This window comes from Drepanopeziza brunnea (genome assembly GCF_022702325.1).
Source record: "Drepanopeziza brunnea f. sp. 'multigermtubi' strain 214-2 chromosome Unknown ctg11, whole genome shotgun sequence".
In the NCBI taxonomy this organism is placed as follows: domain Eukaryota; kingdom Fungi; phylum Ascomycota; class Leotiomycetes; order Helotiales; family Drepanopezizaceae; genus Drepanopeziza; species Drepanopeziza brunnea.
The window spans coordinates 1,254,191-1,273,973 of NW_027094074.1; the positions used below are offsets into that span (position 1 = coordinate 1,254,191).

At 44.8% G+C, this 19,783-nt stretch overlaps 6 protein-coding genes across 6 annotated transcripts; all 6 read left to right on the top strand.

Moving 5' to 3' along the window:
- Window positions 1–5,960: 5,960 nt before the first annotated feature.
- L3040_006476 (uncharacterized protein) lies at window positions 5,961–7,156 on the top strand (the record flags this gene model as incomplete). Its single annotated transcript, XM_066154132.1, has 4 exons — window positions 5,961–6,036; window positions 6,110–6,207; window positions 6,341–6,994; window positions 7,040–7,156. The coding sequence occupies 4 exons, from the start codon at window positions 5,961–5,963 to the stop codon at window positions 7,154–7,156; spliced, it is 945 nt and encodes a 314-aa protein (XP_066011116.1).
- A 649-nt stretch (window positions 7,157–7,805) lies between these two features.
- L3040_006477 (uncharacterized protein) lies at window positions 7,806–8,797 on the top strand (the record flags this gene model as incomplete). The annotated part of the gene is made up of 4 exons (XM_007290047.2): window positions 7,806–7,888; window positions 7,941–8,028; window positions 8,092–8,384; window positions 8,440–8,797. The coding sequence occupies 4 exons, from the start codon at window positions 7,806–7,808 to the stop codon at window positions 8,795–8,797; spliced, it is 822 nt and encodes a 273-aa protein (XP_007290109.1).
- Window positions 8,798–12,777: 3,980 nt separating this feature from the next.
- Window positions 12,778–13,744, top strand: L3040_006478 (uncharacterized protein; the record flags this gene model as incomplete). Its single annotated transcript, XM_066154133.1, has 2 exons — window positions 12,778–13,240; window positions 13,359–13,744. The coding sequence occupies 2 exons, from the start codon at window positions 12,778–12,780 to the stop codon at window positions 13,742–13,744; spliced, it is 849 nt and encodes a 282-aa protein (XP_066011117.1).
- Window positions 13,745–14,726: 982 nt separating this feature from the next.
- On the top strand, window positions 14,727–15,704 carry L3040_006479 (uncharacterized protein; the record flags this gene model as incomplete). Its single annotated transcript, XM_007290050.1, has 3 exons — window positions 14,727–14,904; window positions 14,969–15,400; window positions 15,535–15,704. The coding sequence occupies 3 exons, from the start codon at window positions 14,727–14,729 to the stop codon at window positions 15,702–15,704; spliced, it is 780 nt and encodes a 259-aa protein (XP_007290112.1).
- Window positions 15,705–16,481: 777 nt separating this feature from the next.
- Window positions 16,482–17,330, top strand: L3040_006480 (uncharacterized protein; the record flags this gene model as incomplete). The annotated part of the gene is made up of 3 exons (XM_066154134.1): window positions 16,482–16,748; window positions 16,921–17,222; window positions 17,285–17,330. The coding sequence occupies 3 exons, from the start codon at window positions 16,482–16,484 to the stop codon at window positions 17,328–17,330; spliced, it is 615 nt and encodes a 204-aa protein (XP_066011118.1).
- Window positions 17,331–17,816: 486 nt separating this feature from the next.
- On the top strand, window positions 17,817–18,904 carry L3040_006481 (uncharacterized protein; the record flags this gene model as incomplete). Its single annotated transcript, XM_066154135.1, has 4 exons — window positions 17,817–18,163; window positions 18,220–18,368; window positions 18,585–18,611; window positions 18,666–18,904. The coding sequence occupies 4 exons, from the start codon at window positions 17,817–17,819 to the stop codon at window positions 18,902–18,904; spliced, it is 762 nt and encodes a 253-aa protein (XP_066011119.1).
- Between the last annotated feature and the right edge of the window lie 879 nt (window positions 18,905–19,783).

Sequence of the window (19,783 nt, forward strand, 5' to 3'; positions counted from 1 at the left end):
CTTTCGAAGAATACTTTTTTATAAAACGCTAACGTAAGAACTACGTCTTTAATTAAACCGAAAGAATAGCTTACTTGTTCTTAGCCTTTTTAGTTATAGATCGTAGCAACTTCGTAACCGCTTCGGAACTCGTTTAGATCGCTTTCGAGTTCTTGAACGACTCCGCTAAAAAAGCTAAAGCGTTAATTGAGTTCGAAAAACTTTATATAAGGCTTAACTAGTAATTTTAAGACTTTTACTTTGTTTTCTCGGAGCTTATTGCTACCGCCGAAATCAAGGACGAAGACCGATTACGTAAGGCTTTGCGTTTCAAGATTATTAAAACGTTGCGCGACTAGCTTTATTTAGAATTTGCTAAGACTATAACTTTTAAAGACTTTTAAACTGCCGTTTAATAATTAGCTGTTAGCTAATACGCGTTTGCAAAGCTTTACGACGCTTTACAAGCTAAGTATAATATTTAATTCGCGAAAAGCTTTTATAATAGAGCTCGTACCGAATCCCGCTCGGCTTAAAAAGCAGCGATCAAGTAAATCACTTATTACGAGAACCGCTAAAGTAGCTTAATTCTCGTCTCTTTTTTTACTTTTTAACGTTAAACCTTTAACAGCTTTAGCGCTAGTGCAGATCGATCTAATCGATTTAATAAATTCTTTTCTTTCGAAAACGCTTTTAAGTTAACGATCAAGACTTTTAGATCGTCTTGCAAAGACTCGAATACGCCGAAGCTCTTCCGCTACTATTTAATTAACGAAATAGAATACGGCGCTAGACTTAAATACGGCTTTTATTCGGATAATTCAGACGATAAGCTTTATTCCGATGCTCTTAAAGATTATTAAGAGCTCTTTCTTATTGACTCCGACGCTTTTAATAAAGGAAACGTCGAAGCTTAAGCAAAGCCTCTTTTTTAAGCTAGCTTCGAAACATGCGATACTTCGACCTTACGAAGCTTCTTGATAGTAAAGCTATGATTATACCCGTTATTCTTATTAAGAATAGCCTTTCGTATAAAGTATTTGCTTTGCTCGACTTAAGAGCTAATAAGTACGCGCTGATTGACTTAGCGCTATTCAAATCACTTTCTTTCTTTTTTAAACTTTTAATTCAACTTTTCTTAGCTTTATTCTTTATTAAATTATATAATAGAGCTCGTAAAGCTATTATCTTATATTTTATACTTCTTAACCTTACGGTCGATAAGCGCGTTTAATCTTTTACTCTTTTTCTTATCACTAACTTTAGAAATTATAACGTAATCTTCGGACGAATATAGTTAGCTAAGCATCAGATTCTCTTTAATTGCGCTCGTTGCAAGCTTTATTAGCTTCGCTTTAACCTTCCGACCGCTATTTACGCTAAACTTATTAAGATTATATACTTTAATTAGCGTAAAGTAAACGCTCGTCATTAGCACGACGCTAACAAACGTGATCGAGCTTTAGACCGCTTTTAAAAAGCTTACAACGCTAATTTATTCGTAAATTATAGTTCACGAGCGGATCAAGCAGCAATAATAATCGCTGAATCACTTCTTTCTTTTTAAAATCGTTTTTCTTCTTTTCGGAATCGTTTTCTTTCCGCTTTTTTTTTTAAGATTGTTAAACCTTTTTCTTTTATTTACCTTTTCGTAAAGCCGTCACTTTTTCGTTTTACGAAAACTACTTTTTCTAAAGACTACGCTAAATCAATGTTTTAAATGAACCGTAAGCTTATGTTAACCGATATCGCTTTCGTAGAACTTTTTTTATTCGTTAAACGCTTTCGTTAAACATTTAAGCATAAAATCAATAGAAACTTTAAAATCAACGGCGTCTTTAAATACGCTTTTTATATAATTGCTCGATAAAAAGACGTAGAACTGTTTTTTACGTTTTTTTACGAGCTCGATTGCTTAATTTTCAAGCGTTAAACGATTACTTTTATTTAAGTTGACTATTAAGCAGCGCTAACACGCTTTATTAACGGCTTTATTTTTGCTATCGACTTCGTAATAGAATTGTCAAAGCTTATTAACGACCCTTTTATCTTTCTTAAATACTCCGATTATACATACGTATTTTTTAAAGCCGCTAGCAACGTGTTAGCATTATATAAGCCTTACGACTATAAAATCGAGCTTCTCGAAAGGAAGGAAAAAGCGCTTCGATATTTACTATTATACAAGATGTCGATTTTTAAGCTAGAGCTTACTAAAGCTTACTTTATCGACAATTTTAATAAAGGTTTTATCGAACTTTTAATAGCGCTATTTGCAGCTTTAGTCTTGTTTGTTAAGAAGCAAAACGGTTCCTTTCGCTTTTATATTGACTTCCGCGCGCTGAATAACTTTACTCGTAAAGATCGATACCTTTTCTTTTTGATCGATAAGACCTTCGTACGTCTTTTAAAAGTTAAAATCTTTATGAAACTCGATATTCGGCAAGCCTTTTATAGAATACGAATAGACCTAGCTTTAAAAAAGCTTATAACATTCAGAATACGCTACGGTGCTTATAAGTACAAGGTTCTTTTATTCGGATTAACTAATAAACTCGCTACTTACTAACGCTATATAAATGACCTCTTTTTCGACTTTTTAAATATCTTTTACACGGCATATTTAAACGACATCTTGATCTATTCTTTCGACCTTTTAAAGCACGTTTATTACGTCCGTTAAGTTCTTTAACGATTCGACGACGCTAGCTTTTAAGTTGATATTAAAAAATGCGAATTTAATACTATTAAAGTAAAATACTTAAGCTTTATCATTTCTATCGAAAGCTTAAAAGTAGATCCGGATAAGACGTCGATAGTAAAGCATTAAGCGCTTTTTATAACCGTTAAAAGCGTTTAAAGCTTCTTTAGATTTTATAATTTCTATTGCCGTTTCATTCGAGACTACGGCGTGATCGCGAAGCTTTTAATGCACTTAATTAAAGCTAACGTTCCTTTTTTATTTAATTCTTAGTGTTAAAGAAGCTTCGACTTCTTAAAGTTCGCTTTAACTACTTCGTTAATTTTATAACATTACAACTAAGACCTCTTTTGTATGCTAAAGACTAACGCTTTAAACGGCGTAATCGCTTTAGTCTTTTCTTAAAAGCATAGTTCCGATTAGCTATTAGTCGCTTATTATTTTAAAACTATAGCTTTCGCTAAGCTTAATTACGTCGTTTACAACAAAAAGATGCTAGCTATTATACGCTCTTTTAATAACTTCCGCGCCGAACTCGCCGGCTCTTTTTATTAAGTTTAAGTAATTATCGACTATAAGGCTTTAAAGTACTTCATGATTTTTAAGACTTTTAACGCTCGTTAAGCACGTTAAGCAAAGCTTTTTTCCGACTACAACTTTATCATTACGTATAGATTAAATAAAGACAACCCGCTAGCTAACGCGCTGATACGTCGCATCGAAGAGCTCTTTTTTTAGAATAGCTTTAAGCGCACTTAACGCTTGCAAACGCTGCTTTGCGCCGACAACGTTGACTTACGACTCTTAACCGAAGAGCTATGCTAACTTACGCTTTCGGAGACCGCCGTCATTATCGAAGAGATCGCGAAGCTTTTACCGATATTCCGAGTTATTAATTAAGTCTTAAAAGCTAATCGGACCGCTTTTAGCTTTATAGCACTTCGAGTTTAAGCTTTTAGAGCTGAGTCTTTACTCGTAAACTACGGTTCACGAGCTAAACTCATTATAAAAAGCGATCTGCTGCTTTATGACGGCCGCTTATTAATTCTCGACGTTTAAAACTTGCGTTCGTTACTCGTTTAAAAAGTCTACGACCAAGTATTTACGACATATTTTAGCTCTCGCAAAACTTATAAGCTCTTTGCAATATAATATTATTAGCACGGTATAGCTAGATTCGTCAACTAGTATTGCTGTAACTGTTACGCTTACAAACGAGCTTTAATGCTTCGCGATAAAAAACTTAGTTTGTTTTAACTTCTTTCGATCTTTTCGCGCTTTTAAGAGCACGTTATTATAGATTTTTATAGCTTTAATAAAGACAAGCACGGCTACGATAACGTCTTTGTAATAATCGACCGCTTTTTTAAGCAAGCAATCTCGATCTTTTATTATAAGTCTATCGACGCTAAAGGCTTCGCTAAGCTTTATATCTATTATATCTATAAGTATTTTAAAGCTCTTTTGACATTGACTTTTAATAAAGGACCTTAATACTAGTCCGAATTCTAGAAAGAATTTAATAAGATCTTCGGCATTAAACTGACCTTTAACACCGCCGTATACTTCGAAACTGACGGTTAAATCGAAATTTATAATTAGTACTTGCAAAAGCGCTTTCGTCTTTTCGTAAGCTACTATTAAGACGATTAAAGTAAGTTCCTTTTTATAATAGACTTCGCTTAATTAACGCTCTTTCACGACTCTTTCGGCGGTCTTTCTTTTTTTAAAGTAATCTACGGCTACGCTTTTCGAACTACTTAGAATTAGAGCTTAAAACGACTTAACGACTAAACCCTTTCTCGCAAGCTTAATTAAGACGAAGCTCGCGCTTACGCTAACCGCTACTTCGGAGCTTAAAACTTCGTTAAAGAGCACTTTTAGCGCGCTTAAGACCGCATAGCTAAACAAGCTAATAAATCAAAGCGCTCGATTGACTTCGACGTTAATGATAAAGTTTAGTTAGATATGCGCCCGTTCTTTACTTCTCGACCGTTAAAGAAGCTCGATAACCCGACGAACGGACCGTTCGAAGTTACCGATAACGTTTATAGCAGCTTTAAACTCAAGCTCTTCGAGTTAATAAAAGTTCACTTAGTCTTTTACTTCGGACGATTACGAAAAGCTTTTAATAATTTTACTTTCGGGCAAATCATTCTTGAACTTGACCCGATTAATATTATTAGCGAACTTGAGTACAAAGTAGAAAACATCTTAGCGGTACGCTAAACTAAGAAGCACTTTGAATACCGCGCTTCTTAGCTCGGCCGCGACATTGACTTTACTTAATACTTCGCTTTCGACTTTATATACGCTCTTTTTAAAGTACGTAACTTTCATTTAGAACATAAAGAGCTCTTCGGCCTTTTCGCGAAGCTCTTCGAGTAGATCAAGGCTTATTCGAACGGTATTAATGACTACGATCACTTGAGTAATAATAAAGCAATAGATAGACGCTCGAGGACGAGCTTTTTTCGGACGGGGAAGTAGTATAACGATACGCTAAATCTCTTGGACCTACTTTATATGCGTTAAGCTACTTCTTTCTTTTTTTCTTTCGTATTCTTCGTATTCTTTTATTCCTCGCTTTTTGACTTATGAACTATGGTTCACGAGTCCTTAGCGCTTTTACTTTCGTATATATAGACTTCAGCTACTTTCGACCTTTACATTCGGTAGTTGTTGATTTTAAGTCATTACTTTGAGATTCTCTTGAGCTCTTATGTGAACCTTCGCGCTCCCGTGAGTTCCTTCAGGTAATCGCTTAAGGTCGTCACAGTAGTAGCGATACCGAGAAATATCTTAGCGTCGAACTTCTTGAATTATTATTAAAACAATTTTATTTAAAAGATGGTTTTTATTTATAATTATATTTTCTTTAAAATGGTCATCGAACTATTTTAATTTTTTAAAACGAGCTTATTAACAAGCTTGTTTTAGAATTATAAACGGAGACGGGTAATAAGACGGCTACAAAACGGTCTCTTTCAATGGGACGGTCTTTTCGATAAACTATTCTTGAAAAGAGCTTAGTACTGAATTTAAGCGGTCTAATGGCCGTGTTTTATAAGAGAGGATCAGAAGACCATTTAAATGACCCCTTACTACCCTTTAAGGTACGATATCGTGCAAAATATTGAATGACATCATAGGCCTCATATTCCAATCCAGTCTCAATACCGTATCTCAATCTCAACCCCGACCTCTACATCCGAGCTCATCCTTCAGACCATACCATACCACCCACTTCATCTTTCCAATGCCTCAAGAAACGCCACCAATGTCTCAAGCGACCAGAGATATCTTGCTCAAAGTTGGGAAGATGGTCCCGCCATTGCTGGAGAAATTCCATAAAGGTAAAAAGACCCAGTACCATACTCTATACCACCCGCCACCACTATCCAACAAAATGATGCTAACAACACCAAGGTCAAATGGGCAGGATTGCAGTCGTTGGAGGCAGCGAGGACTACACCGGCGCACCTTATTTTTCCGCCATGGCCAGCGCGCGGCTCGGCGCCGACATGGTATGCATGGCCTCTCCTCCCAAACACCGTTGCCCTCCATTTCCATCCCACTTCATAACACAACATTTCAATCCTTCAACTAATGATTGCCTTCTTTTCTCCCCTCCAGAGCCATGTCATATGCGAACCTCAGGCCGGCCAAGTTATCAAAACTTACTCTCCGAACCTGATGGTACATCCATTGATGCGCCAGTCCACGCATGCCAGCAGCTCTGACTCTGCGACTTCCATTGCGAAGAGCGTCATCGATATGCTACCGCGCCTCCACGTGTTGGTGATTGGTCCTGGACTCGGTAGAGATCAACTGATGCTGGATACGTGCGCGAAGATTCTGGAGGCTGCGAGGGAGCAGAATATGCCGTTTGTGCTGGACGCGGACGGGTTGAGTCTGGCGCAGACCAGACCGGAGTTGGTGCAAGGGTACCGGGAGTGCATACTGACGCCGAACGTGGTGGAGTTTGGGAGGCTATGTCAGAGTAAGGGAATCGATACGGCGGGCCTTGATGCGGGACAGGGAGCGGAGAAGCTGTCGAAGGCGTTCGGTGGCGTCACGATTGTTCAGAAGGGTGCGAAGGACTACATTTCGAATGGGGAACAGACCCTCGTCAGTGATCTCGAGGGAGGATTGAAACGGAGCGGCGGCCAAGGAGATACTTTGACAGGTAGCCTGGCCACGTTTCTAGGATGGAGAAAGGCTTATTTGGACAAGCTGTGGGACCACGAGGAGGATCTGGATGCCGTTGAGTTGCTGGCTCTGGCGGCGTTCGGTGGAAGCTCTGTAACGAGGGTATGTCTGGTTTCTCTGGCTATCTACCACGCTGACACACAATAGGAATGCTCGAGATTGGCATTTGCAAACAAAGGACGAAGCTTGCAGGCAAGTGATTTGACGGATGAAGTCCACCATGCCTTTACGAATCTGTTCGAAGGCTCCGGACCAAAGTTGTAATTTATGAAGCAGAAAAGTCTGCGAATAATGTATAATCACGGCGTATTTCCCCGGCGATGCTCTCGGGAGCCCTCCTGCTTCTGAGCAGTGACCACTCGAGCGACCAGGCGTCCAGATATTGGTGATCGGTATAATTCGCGACCGAAGACGATTTGATACCCGAACAGGGCTTGGCTTATGGTCGGGATCAGACTTCTATAAAGTCATGGTTTTGTCCACGTTCACGAGCATCAAGTAATCCATCCCCCTGAGTACCTCTTCCGAGGTCTCCCTTAACCAGCGGCAAATTAAGGGCATTAAGGATCAATCGCAAGTCGTCCTTATTTGAATCAGCGAACCATATGGAATAGAATGCACATAGGATGTTGTCATCCACCAATTAATTATCAACAGACGCGGGGTATAGATAGACGATCGATCGGCACTTGATGTATCGGAACAGAGACCGCTCTCCGGTATGGCCATGGCAGGTAGAGTTTCGGACTTGCGTTTCCCTGAATTCCCCGTACCCCTCGTTTTCATTGAACTGTGGTGCATAAATAGGGATATGTCCTCCTCTTTCATCGGACTGAACTACCTCTAACTCAACCTTCTATCCGACAATTCTATAAATCAACACAAGTCACCTCAAAATATAAGCAAGCAAGCAATGGCAAGCAGTGGTAAAAGTACCGCAGTGACCAAAGACTATGGCAAGAGGACTGTTATTGTCACGGGCTCTGCACAAGGAATGTAAGACTTGCAGCTCTCAGTTGGCCTGAAATCGAGCTAATCAAAATAACAGAGGCAGAGCCCTAGCAATCAGACTTGCAGAAGACGGTTTCGACGTTTGCATAAACGACCTCCCGGCCAATCAAGCCAGGATTGATGAGGTATACTGGCTTGGGCAGAGGTCTCCTAATTGAAGAGCCGAAACCGATCTAATCTACGTCCAGACTGTCAAAGAGATCCAGGCGTTGGGGAGATCCTCATACGGATACGCAGCAGATGTCTCAAAGCTCGCTGAGGTAGAACGACTCATCGATAACTCCGTAGCCACCCTCGGTCCTCTCAATGTCATGATTGCCAATGCAGGTATTGCACAAGTCAAAGCTTTGCTTGATCTGTCAGAAGAGGAGGTCAGGCGGATGTTTGAGATTAACGTGTTCGGGGTCTTCAATTGCTACAGCGCGGCTGCGAAACAGATGATCAAGCAGGGAGGCGGGGGCAAAATCATCGGTGCAGCGAGGTCTGTATTCCCTCATACGAGAATTTCCCAGGGGGTATCTGACACAGTGGTACAGTATCGCCGCCTTCAAACCATTTCCCATGGTCTCCCACTACTCAGCTTCGAAGTTCGCTATACGGGGCTTTACGCAGGCTTTCGCGATGGAGTTGGCAGAGCACAAGATCACTGTCAATGGCTACGCTCCTGGCATTGTCGGCACTGCTATGTGGGACGTGATCGACGAGGAGCTGGGCAAGAAGACAGGTGCGAAGAAGGGCGACACCATCAAGAAGTTTTCGGACGGTATGATTGCGTTGGGAAGGACAAGCGTTCCTGAGGACGTGGCAAAGACCGTTAGTTTTCTTGCAAGTCCAGACAGTGACTACATGACCGGTCAGACACTGGTCATTGATGGAGGCATTGTGTTCAATTGAAGAAGCTGATATGACTGGGGTAATGTGCTGAAGGCACCTACGAAGATTATTTCAACAACCCTGTGAACGAGGTCATCATCGAATCATTGTTCTATGCTGTGGTAGAACTATAGATAGAACTGTCACTTTGCATCTTTTCTGTGCATGTCGGGGCGCGTAACTTATTTGAGGATGCCTGACTCTGCCGCTCTAGCGATTCAAGAGGCATGTATTCCGCTTAAGGCCGCCTGAGGCTTGCTACTAATACTCTCAAGAAATTTGATTTCCAGAAGATTCTTACGGATAAGTAGTATATGCAGAATATACTCATCGGGACCCGGGAACATGTTCTTGCTGCGCGTGTATCCCCTCTATCGGGGTCCAGATCAAAGGCTGGCGGGCGCGTCCAATAAGTGACCCCGTCCAATTCGAGTTTGCTGAGGCATAACAAAGACAGACTCAAGAATTATAACAATGCAAGGATTTTCATTCTTATAAGATGCATTGACAGACAGATTTTCAAGTGTCTGTCCAAAATCCTGATGGCGACGCCAGGGTCGAGGTCTGTTGCTATTCTCTAAAATTCAAACCATCTCTTGTTTTACAATGAAATGTATTTACTTTTTGAGGAAGGCGATTGGTTCTGGTGCGCTGAAGCGAGCTGTGTCTGCCATGTACAATTCGTCAGGGCGTAAACGTGCCTGCTTGTGAACGATGTCAAGAGGCTTGGATGTTTTTGCTACGGTATGGTACTTCTCTATAATCGTATCGAAGTACCATTTGTTATTACATCTGGCTCCAAACATCTACGGTGCTAAGCGTATCTTTATCTACTTCCACCTTCCGCTATGCTTGCTCCGTACTTTCCCTAAGATGCGAGACAAGCTGAAGATGCCATCACCGCTGCCAATACAAGGCCGGAGCAGCGGCATCTTCTGGGTACTGTCCGATCCGGGGAACGCACATTTGAGCGACAAGGGCGGAGGATGGCGGCATATCTGAGAAGTGCCCGGCGGATCAGAGCCACCGCTTGGTATCAAACAGACCCGAACGCAAGCCGGGAAGACCTTTCAGACATCCGTGGCAGAGTACAAGACAGCCTTAGACACATTTTATCTACAGAATGTATCTTTAGCGATGCCCCGGGCCAAAGGTCGCTTTTATTATAGGAGTCGCTGCCTCTGAACCCCCAGATAGAAGTTTCTCTGTCGTGGGTTTATAGAGTGAGTCTACTTTTCGTAGCACTCATCCAGTCATCATATTTTTGCTGGACCTGCAAATTCCTAACTAACCCGGGGAGTCTCCATAGCGTGGGCGTAAAAACCGGCGAACTTGATCAATCTGAACGAGCGGGAAGACAACCTCCCAGCCCAACAAACCAAAAATTTCAGGCATCTTCACCAATAGTTCTCCCGTGGTAAATGTCGCTAGCTTCCTCAAGAGACATAACAGTCTATGATGACGATCTGAATGGGACGGGAGCGGGGATAAGGTTCCTAGAATATCTGGAGGGCTGTGCGTGTATCAAGCTCATGCCTTTCATATAAATGAGCCTTTCTCTAGATAAGATAATTTGGTTTCACAGTCAAGTACAATCCTCAACTCGAAGCTCATTCGAAAATCAGCAGTTGTGTGCTCTCCTGGAGCTTGACTCCCTGACATATTACCACGTACCACTCCAGCTTATGGATTTTAGATCATAGAGGGTCACCATGTTCTACGTGTCCTAAAATTGATGAAAATGCCCGTTTTTATTTAACTAAACCACCGGGGATACCTTGACATAGATTGGCTCCTTTTCGTGACCTTGTCCTGTTTCTCGGCTAATTTCTAGCTAGCACTTTGTCGTAGAACTTCTCACCTTTGCAATTGAGGCATCTATAAATTAGCACCGTAACGTATCCCTTCCATGCTACTCTCGATATACCAAGCTCCATGCGACCGATCTTTGATAAAACATTGCACTTCGAGGAGAGCGCAAATTCACGTACCTCCCTCCTCTCTTTTGACATTCGGAATTCTCCTCGTGCAAACTTCGATCTTCGGGGCAGATCACGAACGACTTTTTTCCAAGATTTTAAAGAGAATGTTTTTCGGTCTGTACCTCTAGCGCTCTCGATTTAACGCGTCAATCAGAGATACATTTCGTTTCTCTTTCCCAGCTTCGAGCGGCTTACAAGCTTTCAGAATTCTTTGAGCGACCATCACAAGAGAATCCAAGTCAAGGACTCGATGACCTACGTCAAACGCTTCAACCGTCTCCCAGCCGCCGCAATGCCATCCGAATCAACAGTCGTATTTGGCCTACGGATCCATGAGCTACGAAGTGGAAATTGGAAGTCAATGCCGGTGAGTTCGGGTATCAGGCATGACATAGATATAGATTTGACACCTGTGCAGCTTACTTCCTCGAGGATCGAGCCCTCTAACCATGTTTTCGATAACTCTTCGTCAACCGATACCGCCGATATTCCAATAGCATGCACAGGGATCAGTTTGAACAGTGGGGAGTCTGGTGGAAAGGAAAAGATGGAAGGGAGGATGGAAGCTAATGATAGCATCGACGACGAAAATCTCGTGGCTGGACAGACGGGATCGGAGGCGCTCGGTACTTCCAGCACTGGGGCTCTCGTCCGGGCATCTCCATCTCCATCTCCATCTTCATCTCTTTCTCATTCTCTTCCTCTTTCTGCATCTACCGAACCACGTCGAGTATCTCACGTGTGGCGCATCGCAGGACAGAGGTGGTTTGCAGCAAGGATAATTGCTCCAAGGACAGCGACCGTAGGTAATCGACGGACAGTGGTGAGGAGAGAGCCTTGGCTCTGGGAGATCAAGGACTCGACTTCGAGTGGAGATGATTGGGGTGGAGCCGTCGATGAGCTGGCGAGATTTCGAGAATTAGGGATTGAGCACAACCATGTAGGTTCGTCGTGGGAAGAAGTCCTACGCATCGAGTCAACCAATGATAAGCTGAAGCACAGATGCTACCAACAAAGCGGCTTGCGGTATTCCTTGTCTTTTGTCAGCGAGGATCAGGTGTTGGGCTAGAGGAAGAAAGTGTTTTCACCTGATAGCTGTTGTATATATGTACCAGATTATATCCTATGCAAGAACCTGATCGCGACGAAGCAGACGCGTCCCAGTAACGCAGCTTATAGCGACGAAAGAAGCTTCCAAAGGAGGTATCCGACTGCCTCTCCACACTCGAAGAACTGGGGTTTCTCCGCGTGCATGTTTCGGTAGCCAAGCCCAACATATCTATTGTATGCCTCGCCCATGTGTGATTCTCGATGTAGCTCATCGGGTACGATCTTACTTCGAAAGAAAATATCAAGACCTGCGTCTTGTCATGGGAAAATCTGAGGGTATAAAGGACGGGACTACAGAGGAGCCGAGAGTAGAATGTGCGGCAGTGAGCTAGGAAAGCATTTGTTTACATCGCCGGCCCTACGCGGCCAATTCCCCTCACGCGCTGGAAGCGACTAGAAAGTCGCAGCTTCGAATTGAGCATTCAGAAAATTCCACATAAAGCTGTAGCAAAATAGTAATGGTCGTGATCAGAGTCCCAGAGCATAGTTCGAGAGGTGTCGCGCTCAGGTAGGAGTCAGACATAGAAAACCCCTCTGCAGGATGCTGCCCTTTGCTGCTTGTGCAAACATGCAATCTACATAAGAGAGCTAGCCATAGAACTGCAATAATGTTGAGTTTACTTTTTAAACTCAAGCTCTTCGGGTGATGACCATTTGAGAGTAAATCTGCTTTTAAAAGGGACGACCGAATCAAGACTGAGTAGGATAACAGCTGGTTACTCGCGACAGAGGGTGAACTGATGGGTTTTATTTTTCATCTTGGAGCGGCCTCAAATGAGACTCGAATACTTCCCCCAAAAAATTTCGTTTCGCTAGCTTGGTTGTCCAATTCACTTTGTTGTATAAGATGTTCCCTCTCCTCTTCACCTCCACTCTCTTATTAGCAACCCCAAAGTGAAACAAGCAAAAATGTCAACAGATCATAAAAACAAGGAGCGTATCACCATGACCCTTTCAGGTATGTGCAAAGGGGCCACAAAGCAGGAGGAGGCCTATACTGACAACAAAGACGCCGACGGGTTTGTTCGCGTTTCTTTAGGCGCCGCCGCGGAGCAGATCGACCTCGGAGAAGACGAAGATGAAGATATCGCAGGATCGGGAGCTGAGCAGAAGGACGAGATGATGGAGGATAGTTCGTGGCTTGACCTTGAGGAGGAGTTTCCGGAATTGGAAGGAGTAGAAGCACCGGACGACGACGGCATGACTGCCTTGCTGAACTCGACCAGCGACCTCGGGGACGTTGAGCTCGACGATCTCATGGAGATCGAGAGGGAATTTCCTGAAGAGGGCGCGGCCACGAGACCATGTGTCAATGGCGATAACGCGCACTCCGTGTACCGTAGCGACGACGACGTGTCAAGATCGCCACCAGGTACGCTTCCACCTTTCTCTGGGCGTCACGAGACTGTCAGCCCAGCCCACGGAAGTGTTCGAGGTCCGAGAATTGCTACAGAATACCTACTGATTTGGTTTTTTTTTTACCCCCGCAGATCGTCCTGCGACCCCTACCTTTCCTCCCGGCCTCTTCTTCAGCGACGACGAGCAAGCACCGGCTCCAGTAGTCTCTCATCGCCCTTCGCACCCCGACTTTGAAGGTGCGGGCCGCTACCTCATTGATGACCTCAACGACGAGCCTTACATTGTGGAGGGTGGAAATCATGAAGAAGGGGTTGTCGAAGATGACCGAGTCGCCGATGGCAGCGTTAGGTTTTCCGAGGCAGTCCAGACGAGAGCAGAGTGGGAGCTTAGCTGCGGTATGTACAGTACAGACCTGGATCCCGTCTCGTACTCTCTCGAGACTTATCCCGGAGGTGATATCTGGCATTCCTTTTGCCAATGGGCCTGTGCTGACATTTCTCTTCAGATCCAATCCTAGGGAAGTATCGTGCCAAAAGCGGCTCGAACCTTCGCTTCTGTTGGACAACTCGCTACTCTTTGTGATGGTGGGGGTACGTGGGGGTTTGTATATCCTCGGATGGGTAAAAGAGAGAGCGGGAGCGGAGGTCTCTCTTAAGGTGCCAGGCAGAATCTGGATGACTGAGGTATTCCTCAATTGAGGGCATCAGCAAACCAAAATGCACTACTGAGATTCCACGTCTCTTTCTCCAATACGCTGCTATAGTCGTGACACATTCCATGTACGCATCACCGTGCAAGAAAACACCCTTCATATTCTCCTCGGCAAAACGAACCCAACTTGACTTAGGTTCCATAGAGTGTTGCAGAGCTCTTTCCCTAAGCCTCCTTACAGGCTTGAAACTCCTGTAGATGCACTACTACTAGTTTATGTCGAAATATCCTAGCATTACACTAGATTCTAGCGTCTTGAGGATAGTTAGTCTCTAGCGCCTGATACAGAGTATAGAGAGGAGGGAGATATGGTCTGGAGCAGTAGGCTGGTTGCCTCGTCAGCACTATTCCAGATTCCATTAAGATGCTACGTCAAAAAAAAAAACATTGAAGTCGTCCAAGCTAGCTTTGCACTCAGCAACGCTTAAGACGCTACTTCAATAGCCGTTGAACTAGGCCCACAACGCCCGAAAATCACTAGATTTGCTCCACAGCGCTTGGAGAATCACCAATCACCATACTGAGCCCACTTTGAAGCCTTTCCTGCAATAGAAAGATACTATGCGGCACTTGAAGTGGAATTTACGTAGTAAGAGAATCTACCGTTTAGCGGCGGGGAGGGCTCATCATCACGTGGCGCTTCTTCCGCCCTCTGCTTCAACTCCCCTTTTTTTTTTTTTTTTTTTTTTTTTTTTTTTTTTCCCCTCACATCGACGTATTGAGCCCAATCTCTTGATTTGGTCTCTATTCTCTCTATAGAACATAATTGTATTCCTATACACTATACCATGAATGAGGGTTCGAATATCAATGGTGAGATGGAGGAGGAGGATATGGAGCAGTCCGAAGCAGGAAGCGGTGATTCCCCATATCAAGCGCATGGGAGCCACGCAGATGGTATAAATCCGCCCCAAGAAGCCGCTCTCGACACAGTACCTGATACGAGCGACGAGACGAACGAACGAGGTAAGTAAACAAATGCCACCACAGCACACCTCGCCCCCGTTCTTACCACTCACTCGCTGCACAGAAGAAAGCCTCCCAGAGAACGCGGCAGCAAACCACTCGCCTCCCAAAAGCCCGAGATCCTTCACCTTCAAAGTCGGCACGAAGAGACCACTCGACGAGACATCTCCAACTGCAACCGAGTACAGTTCGCCATACCGCAGGAGATTGCCGAGCAAGCGAGACTACAGTTCGGACGATTCTGATACCGAGGCCAGCAAGCTCCTTCTTCGGGACCTACTTCCTCACGAGATCAAGTTGGCGCACATTCTGTACCGTCGATACGTCGTCTCGAGGTTTCTGCCGGCTGCTGTGGCTCTCAAATACTGGATTCACCAATGGAAAGAGGCCCATCAGGAAAGGGAAGCAGAATGGCAAGAGCTTCTGGAGTTGCACGAGACTCCGCGTCAGAGAAGGGAGAGGCTTCGGGTGACGGCATTCCACGAATCGGCCCCCAGTAAGCTTGACACTCCCGCAGAACTTGACTTCTCTGTGACCATGCACCGGCCGCTCCCGCTCGCTGTCTCCTCCCAGCTCACCTGCGAGATCCCTTGTTACAGGAAAAGAGCTGACATTCTCCTTTCTTGGCAGCGCGAAAGGCAGCGGCCGAATATCTGAAGAAAGCTCGAGAAGACCTCAGAATAAGGACAGAAGTCGAGAAGAGTATCAGAAGCAGTATAGAATCCGAGGAGAGTGTTCAGGACCTGACAGAAGGCACAAATGGATGGGTAGCAATCAGTCTCCGTCCCCGGGGTCTATAGGGCAAGTACGACGCTGCAAATACAATGCTTGAGTGACTACCGGACACAAAGCCACATGGAGGGCGCGCGGTCTTGGAATGTTCATAGAGCATAAGTGTAGGAGTATAGTAATAGGAATCAACTTTGTACTTTTGTTAATTATTCTTTGTGAGAAGACTGCTACACTTTCAAAGGTTTGAGCTCGGACATCGAAGCGAAGTATCTCGAAGGCTTGAATTCCCACCGTAGGTGGTGAAAAGCTTGAACACAACCGCAACCTAGACGCCGCAGAACATAGCAAGAGAATCCTGATGCTTGAATTGGCGATCTAAATCGAGACAAAAAGACCGCACATTTATCTAGCTGGCTTTGCTGGCCCGGGCCGCCCGGAAATGCCTCGCCACGAGGTACATTAAATCGCGTCGCTCTGGACGAATTGCCTCAAGTGAAGATCTTTGGTTTGGAATGTAATACATTGGCAGGAGTACGAGGTCTGAGGTCGATTCCATCCGCGACAACGACTTGGGGTCAAGGTCGACAGCATGGCGTTTCAACATAGCTGCTATACCACGTAGAACCTCACGCAAAGGCGGAATGGCAAAGTATCTGTCCATCTCCGCAGCGCAGACGCGCTTCTTCGGAGCTTAAGCCGGAAACATCCGCACTACATCCTGACAGTGACAATAGCGGCGGAACAAACGGCAATGAGGCAAGCGAAAGTAACATGAGCTAGAGCTTCCGCAGGTATTCTGATCGATTGTGTAGGTCAAAGCGTGAATGGCTCTCTCGAGCGTCGACATGGCACCGCCTCGTCCTCTCGGATCTCGACCTGCACAAATCGTACTTCCTCGGAACCTCATGCCATCATTCAATCCTCAAGAAAGCCTCTGGCCCTTTGCGACGGCACCCGTAGTGTATCCTCCTCTGCCGGCCCAAGCGAAGTGTTCTCCAAAGCCCAAGAAGTACCAGTCTGCGTTTGCGAATCGGCCGTCACCCAAGACTCAAAGTCTTACAGAGTCCCCGAAAAGAAAACGGCAGGTTGTGCAGTTCAGTGGCCCGCGGAGGGTAGGTAAACTTATGCCACGAACTGAAACTGCCAGAACAGTTCTTTGCAAATCTGCACCCGAAACGCCGGGTACCTGCGGAAGGCGAACTTGAAATATGGCTTGCTGGACAGACCAAGAAAATGTTAGCACGCTGGTATCAGATGCTTGGAGCTCACGAGAATATCTTCTAGAAGGCGGCTGAACTCAGATCGATTGAAGATCATGAAGTCATGAGCCAAGCAACTTCTCCGGCAGAAACACTAGAGAATGCGCACAAGTCGCTGAAGGCTGTAAAGAGGATTCGCTATCGGGTCAAGAAGCAGGAGGTTGGGTCGAAGGGCGGCTTTGAGAGTGTTATAAAGAGTGAGGACATGTTGTCGCAGCGTAGGGAGGAGGAGGACGATGGCTCGGAGGAGTTGATTGCCAGTCTCCTCACCGAAACATGCTCCAGCGGCGAAGGGTATGCTATCGTCGGCGAGGCTTTGGCGGAGGGGTATGTAGTAGACTACACCAGTCCAGGTCTAAGGGAAGGTAATCATGAATATCTATCCGCAGCTCAAAAACCTTCCGCGATATCGGGTTGGGGTCGAGTGTCGCGTGAGGATTCGGATCTCTGCCAAGAGGAATTAAGCTGCGTGTCTAGGTAGGTGATCTGTTAGTGTTGATAGAGCAGAATAAGAACAGTCACTCAGTCATCCGGTACCGTATTCATGAGAGAGTTGAGCTTAATCGCCTGTTGTTGGGTATTGTGCGTGGTGAGCTGGGGCCGCTGTATTTATTGTTTTGTTGGCGGTAGCTCAAGCTACCTACTATAGCTCGCGTACCGGCAACGTTGGCAACGTTGTGCCTTCCGTCCTCTATCCTCCATCTCCATCTCCACCACCACCATCCACCGGCCTCTCGTTTCCGCCGTCGGTCCGCTGCCTCTCTCTTCCTTGCGGATTTTAATCTCTCATCTCACCGTCTCGCTATAACATCTCCATCGGTGGAGCACACCACATGTAGTGCACTGCACTGGACTGCACTTCATCTTCAAAGAAAAAACACGAACAGAGACAAGGGGAACACGCCCTGAAAAACCCCCGATATGGCTGAGAACACCACCACCTGTCTGACGCCCGGCATGCAGAATCATCCTAACCACCCTGCCTTCGAAGTTCCAGTGGAAGTGTTAGCAGCAAGATATGCCAACCGGGAGAACGATATACGTGAGATCGATCATTCGACCCGGGAAGGCCAACAGAGATGGGAGTTTTTGACGGCAGCATTCTGTCGCACACACCATGGAACATGCCCCTTGGACGACCAGCGGATGCTGATGCTCTTCCAAACCGAACAAATGGTGCTTGCCATCAACGATAAGGTTGGGGTCATGCCGAACTTCTCGAGTCTGGTGATGGAGGCTGTTGAAGATATGTTTCTACGCCATCAGACGTCAGTCAAGCCCCTTATATTGTTTGGACAATCTAACTCCTAGGGCATGCGTACAGTGGTGAGGACGGGCGCCTGGACCTCACTCGTTGCTTTTCATCTTTGGTCCGGTATCAACTCCGAAAAATTGGTTCAGAGAGAAGCAGACCCGAGAATGCGCTCCCTACCCCCCCCGTCGAACCCACTGCTGTCAAGGTGTACTCTCGGGGTAGCTCGGAAATAAGAATATCGCCAGAGACTCCGCGGACTTTCATCGAACATTCCATCTCCGCACCTGATCAGATGATGTCCACACAGCCCTTCCCCATGGCCATTCTAGAGAGAAGACTGTCTCCTCTTGTTTCCTATTACTCACCACCAGAATCAAACAATTCAGCCTCGTCATACGGTCCTATGCCAAACGCCGAGCGCCAGATGATATAAGGCAATGAGGGCTGGTTGGTTGCACCAGGTACTCATGATCCTGGCTCTCGAGTTCCAGAAGAAGTGCTGACATATATTCAAGTCTCTATCTTAGCTGACAGCGAAGGAATTGGTATAACAGGAGGCCAGGCCGCAGGAAATGTCATGAGGCTATATGGTTACGCAGAAAGCTGCCTCAATAATGGAAATCTCTTCGCATTCCCAGAAATCCCGAAAATAGAGAAAGTGAAATCTGCAGTCTCCCTATGGTCATCTAGCTACTTTACTAGAGCCCGGAATCCAGCGCCTGCAGACTCTAACAGCCCCTATGCCTATATCTGAGAATCTATAACGGTCTTCGATTGCCCATATTCCTACGAGAAAACTGCTATCTCAAACCAATTTTATCCAACTGCGAATAAGCTGACCTCAATTATCGACACGACGAGAACTCCAATGATGATTTCGATAATATTTGTCACCAACGGTGACCCAAGATAAATTCCAGTACCGGTAGTTATGGTGGTGGTTAGTCATCCAATCACGTGAGACTAATCTATACCGGTCTGGCAGGATTTCTGAGCGTGCAAAGACTTTTATTCCATGTCAATCTAAATCTGATAGAATCAGGAGTTCAGAAGGTGTAGTAGATTACCTAGGTAGGTATGAGAGCACTGAGAGCTACCTAAGTACAGGTGTTCCCAAGGGAACAGCCAAGGGCCAAGAGGCTAGTCCATACAAGGGAATATAGGCGGCAGTCCAATATTCTAACAAAATCAATCAATAACTACGCGTCCACCGACTATACCGACCACTTGCTCAACGATCTACTCTTTACGATATAGAAACTTAGGTTTGTTATTATTAAACTCTTATAACTTTTGTAACCTTTGTAACTTCTGTAACTTCTATAATTTCTGTAACCTCTGTAACCTTTGTAACCTTTGTGACCTCTGTAACCTCTGTAACCTCTGTAACCTCTATAACCTCTATAACCTCTGTAACCTTTATAACTTCTGATATTTTCGTAATATAATTAAGTATATAATTATGAGTAGTAAAAGGGGTCCGGGGTCTCCTCGGTGTAAAATTAAAAATATGAGTAATAAAGGGGGGTTAAGAGGGTCTCCCCCTCATAATAAGTTATAAATTCCATGATTTTTAATATAATAATACTTTTATATATACATTTGGTTTTATATTACGATTTATTAAAATAAG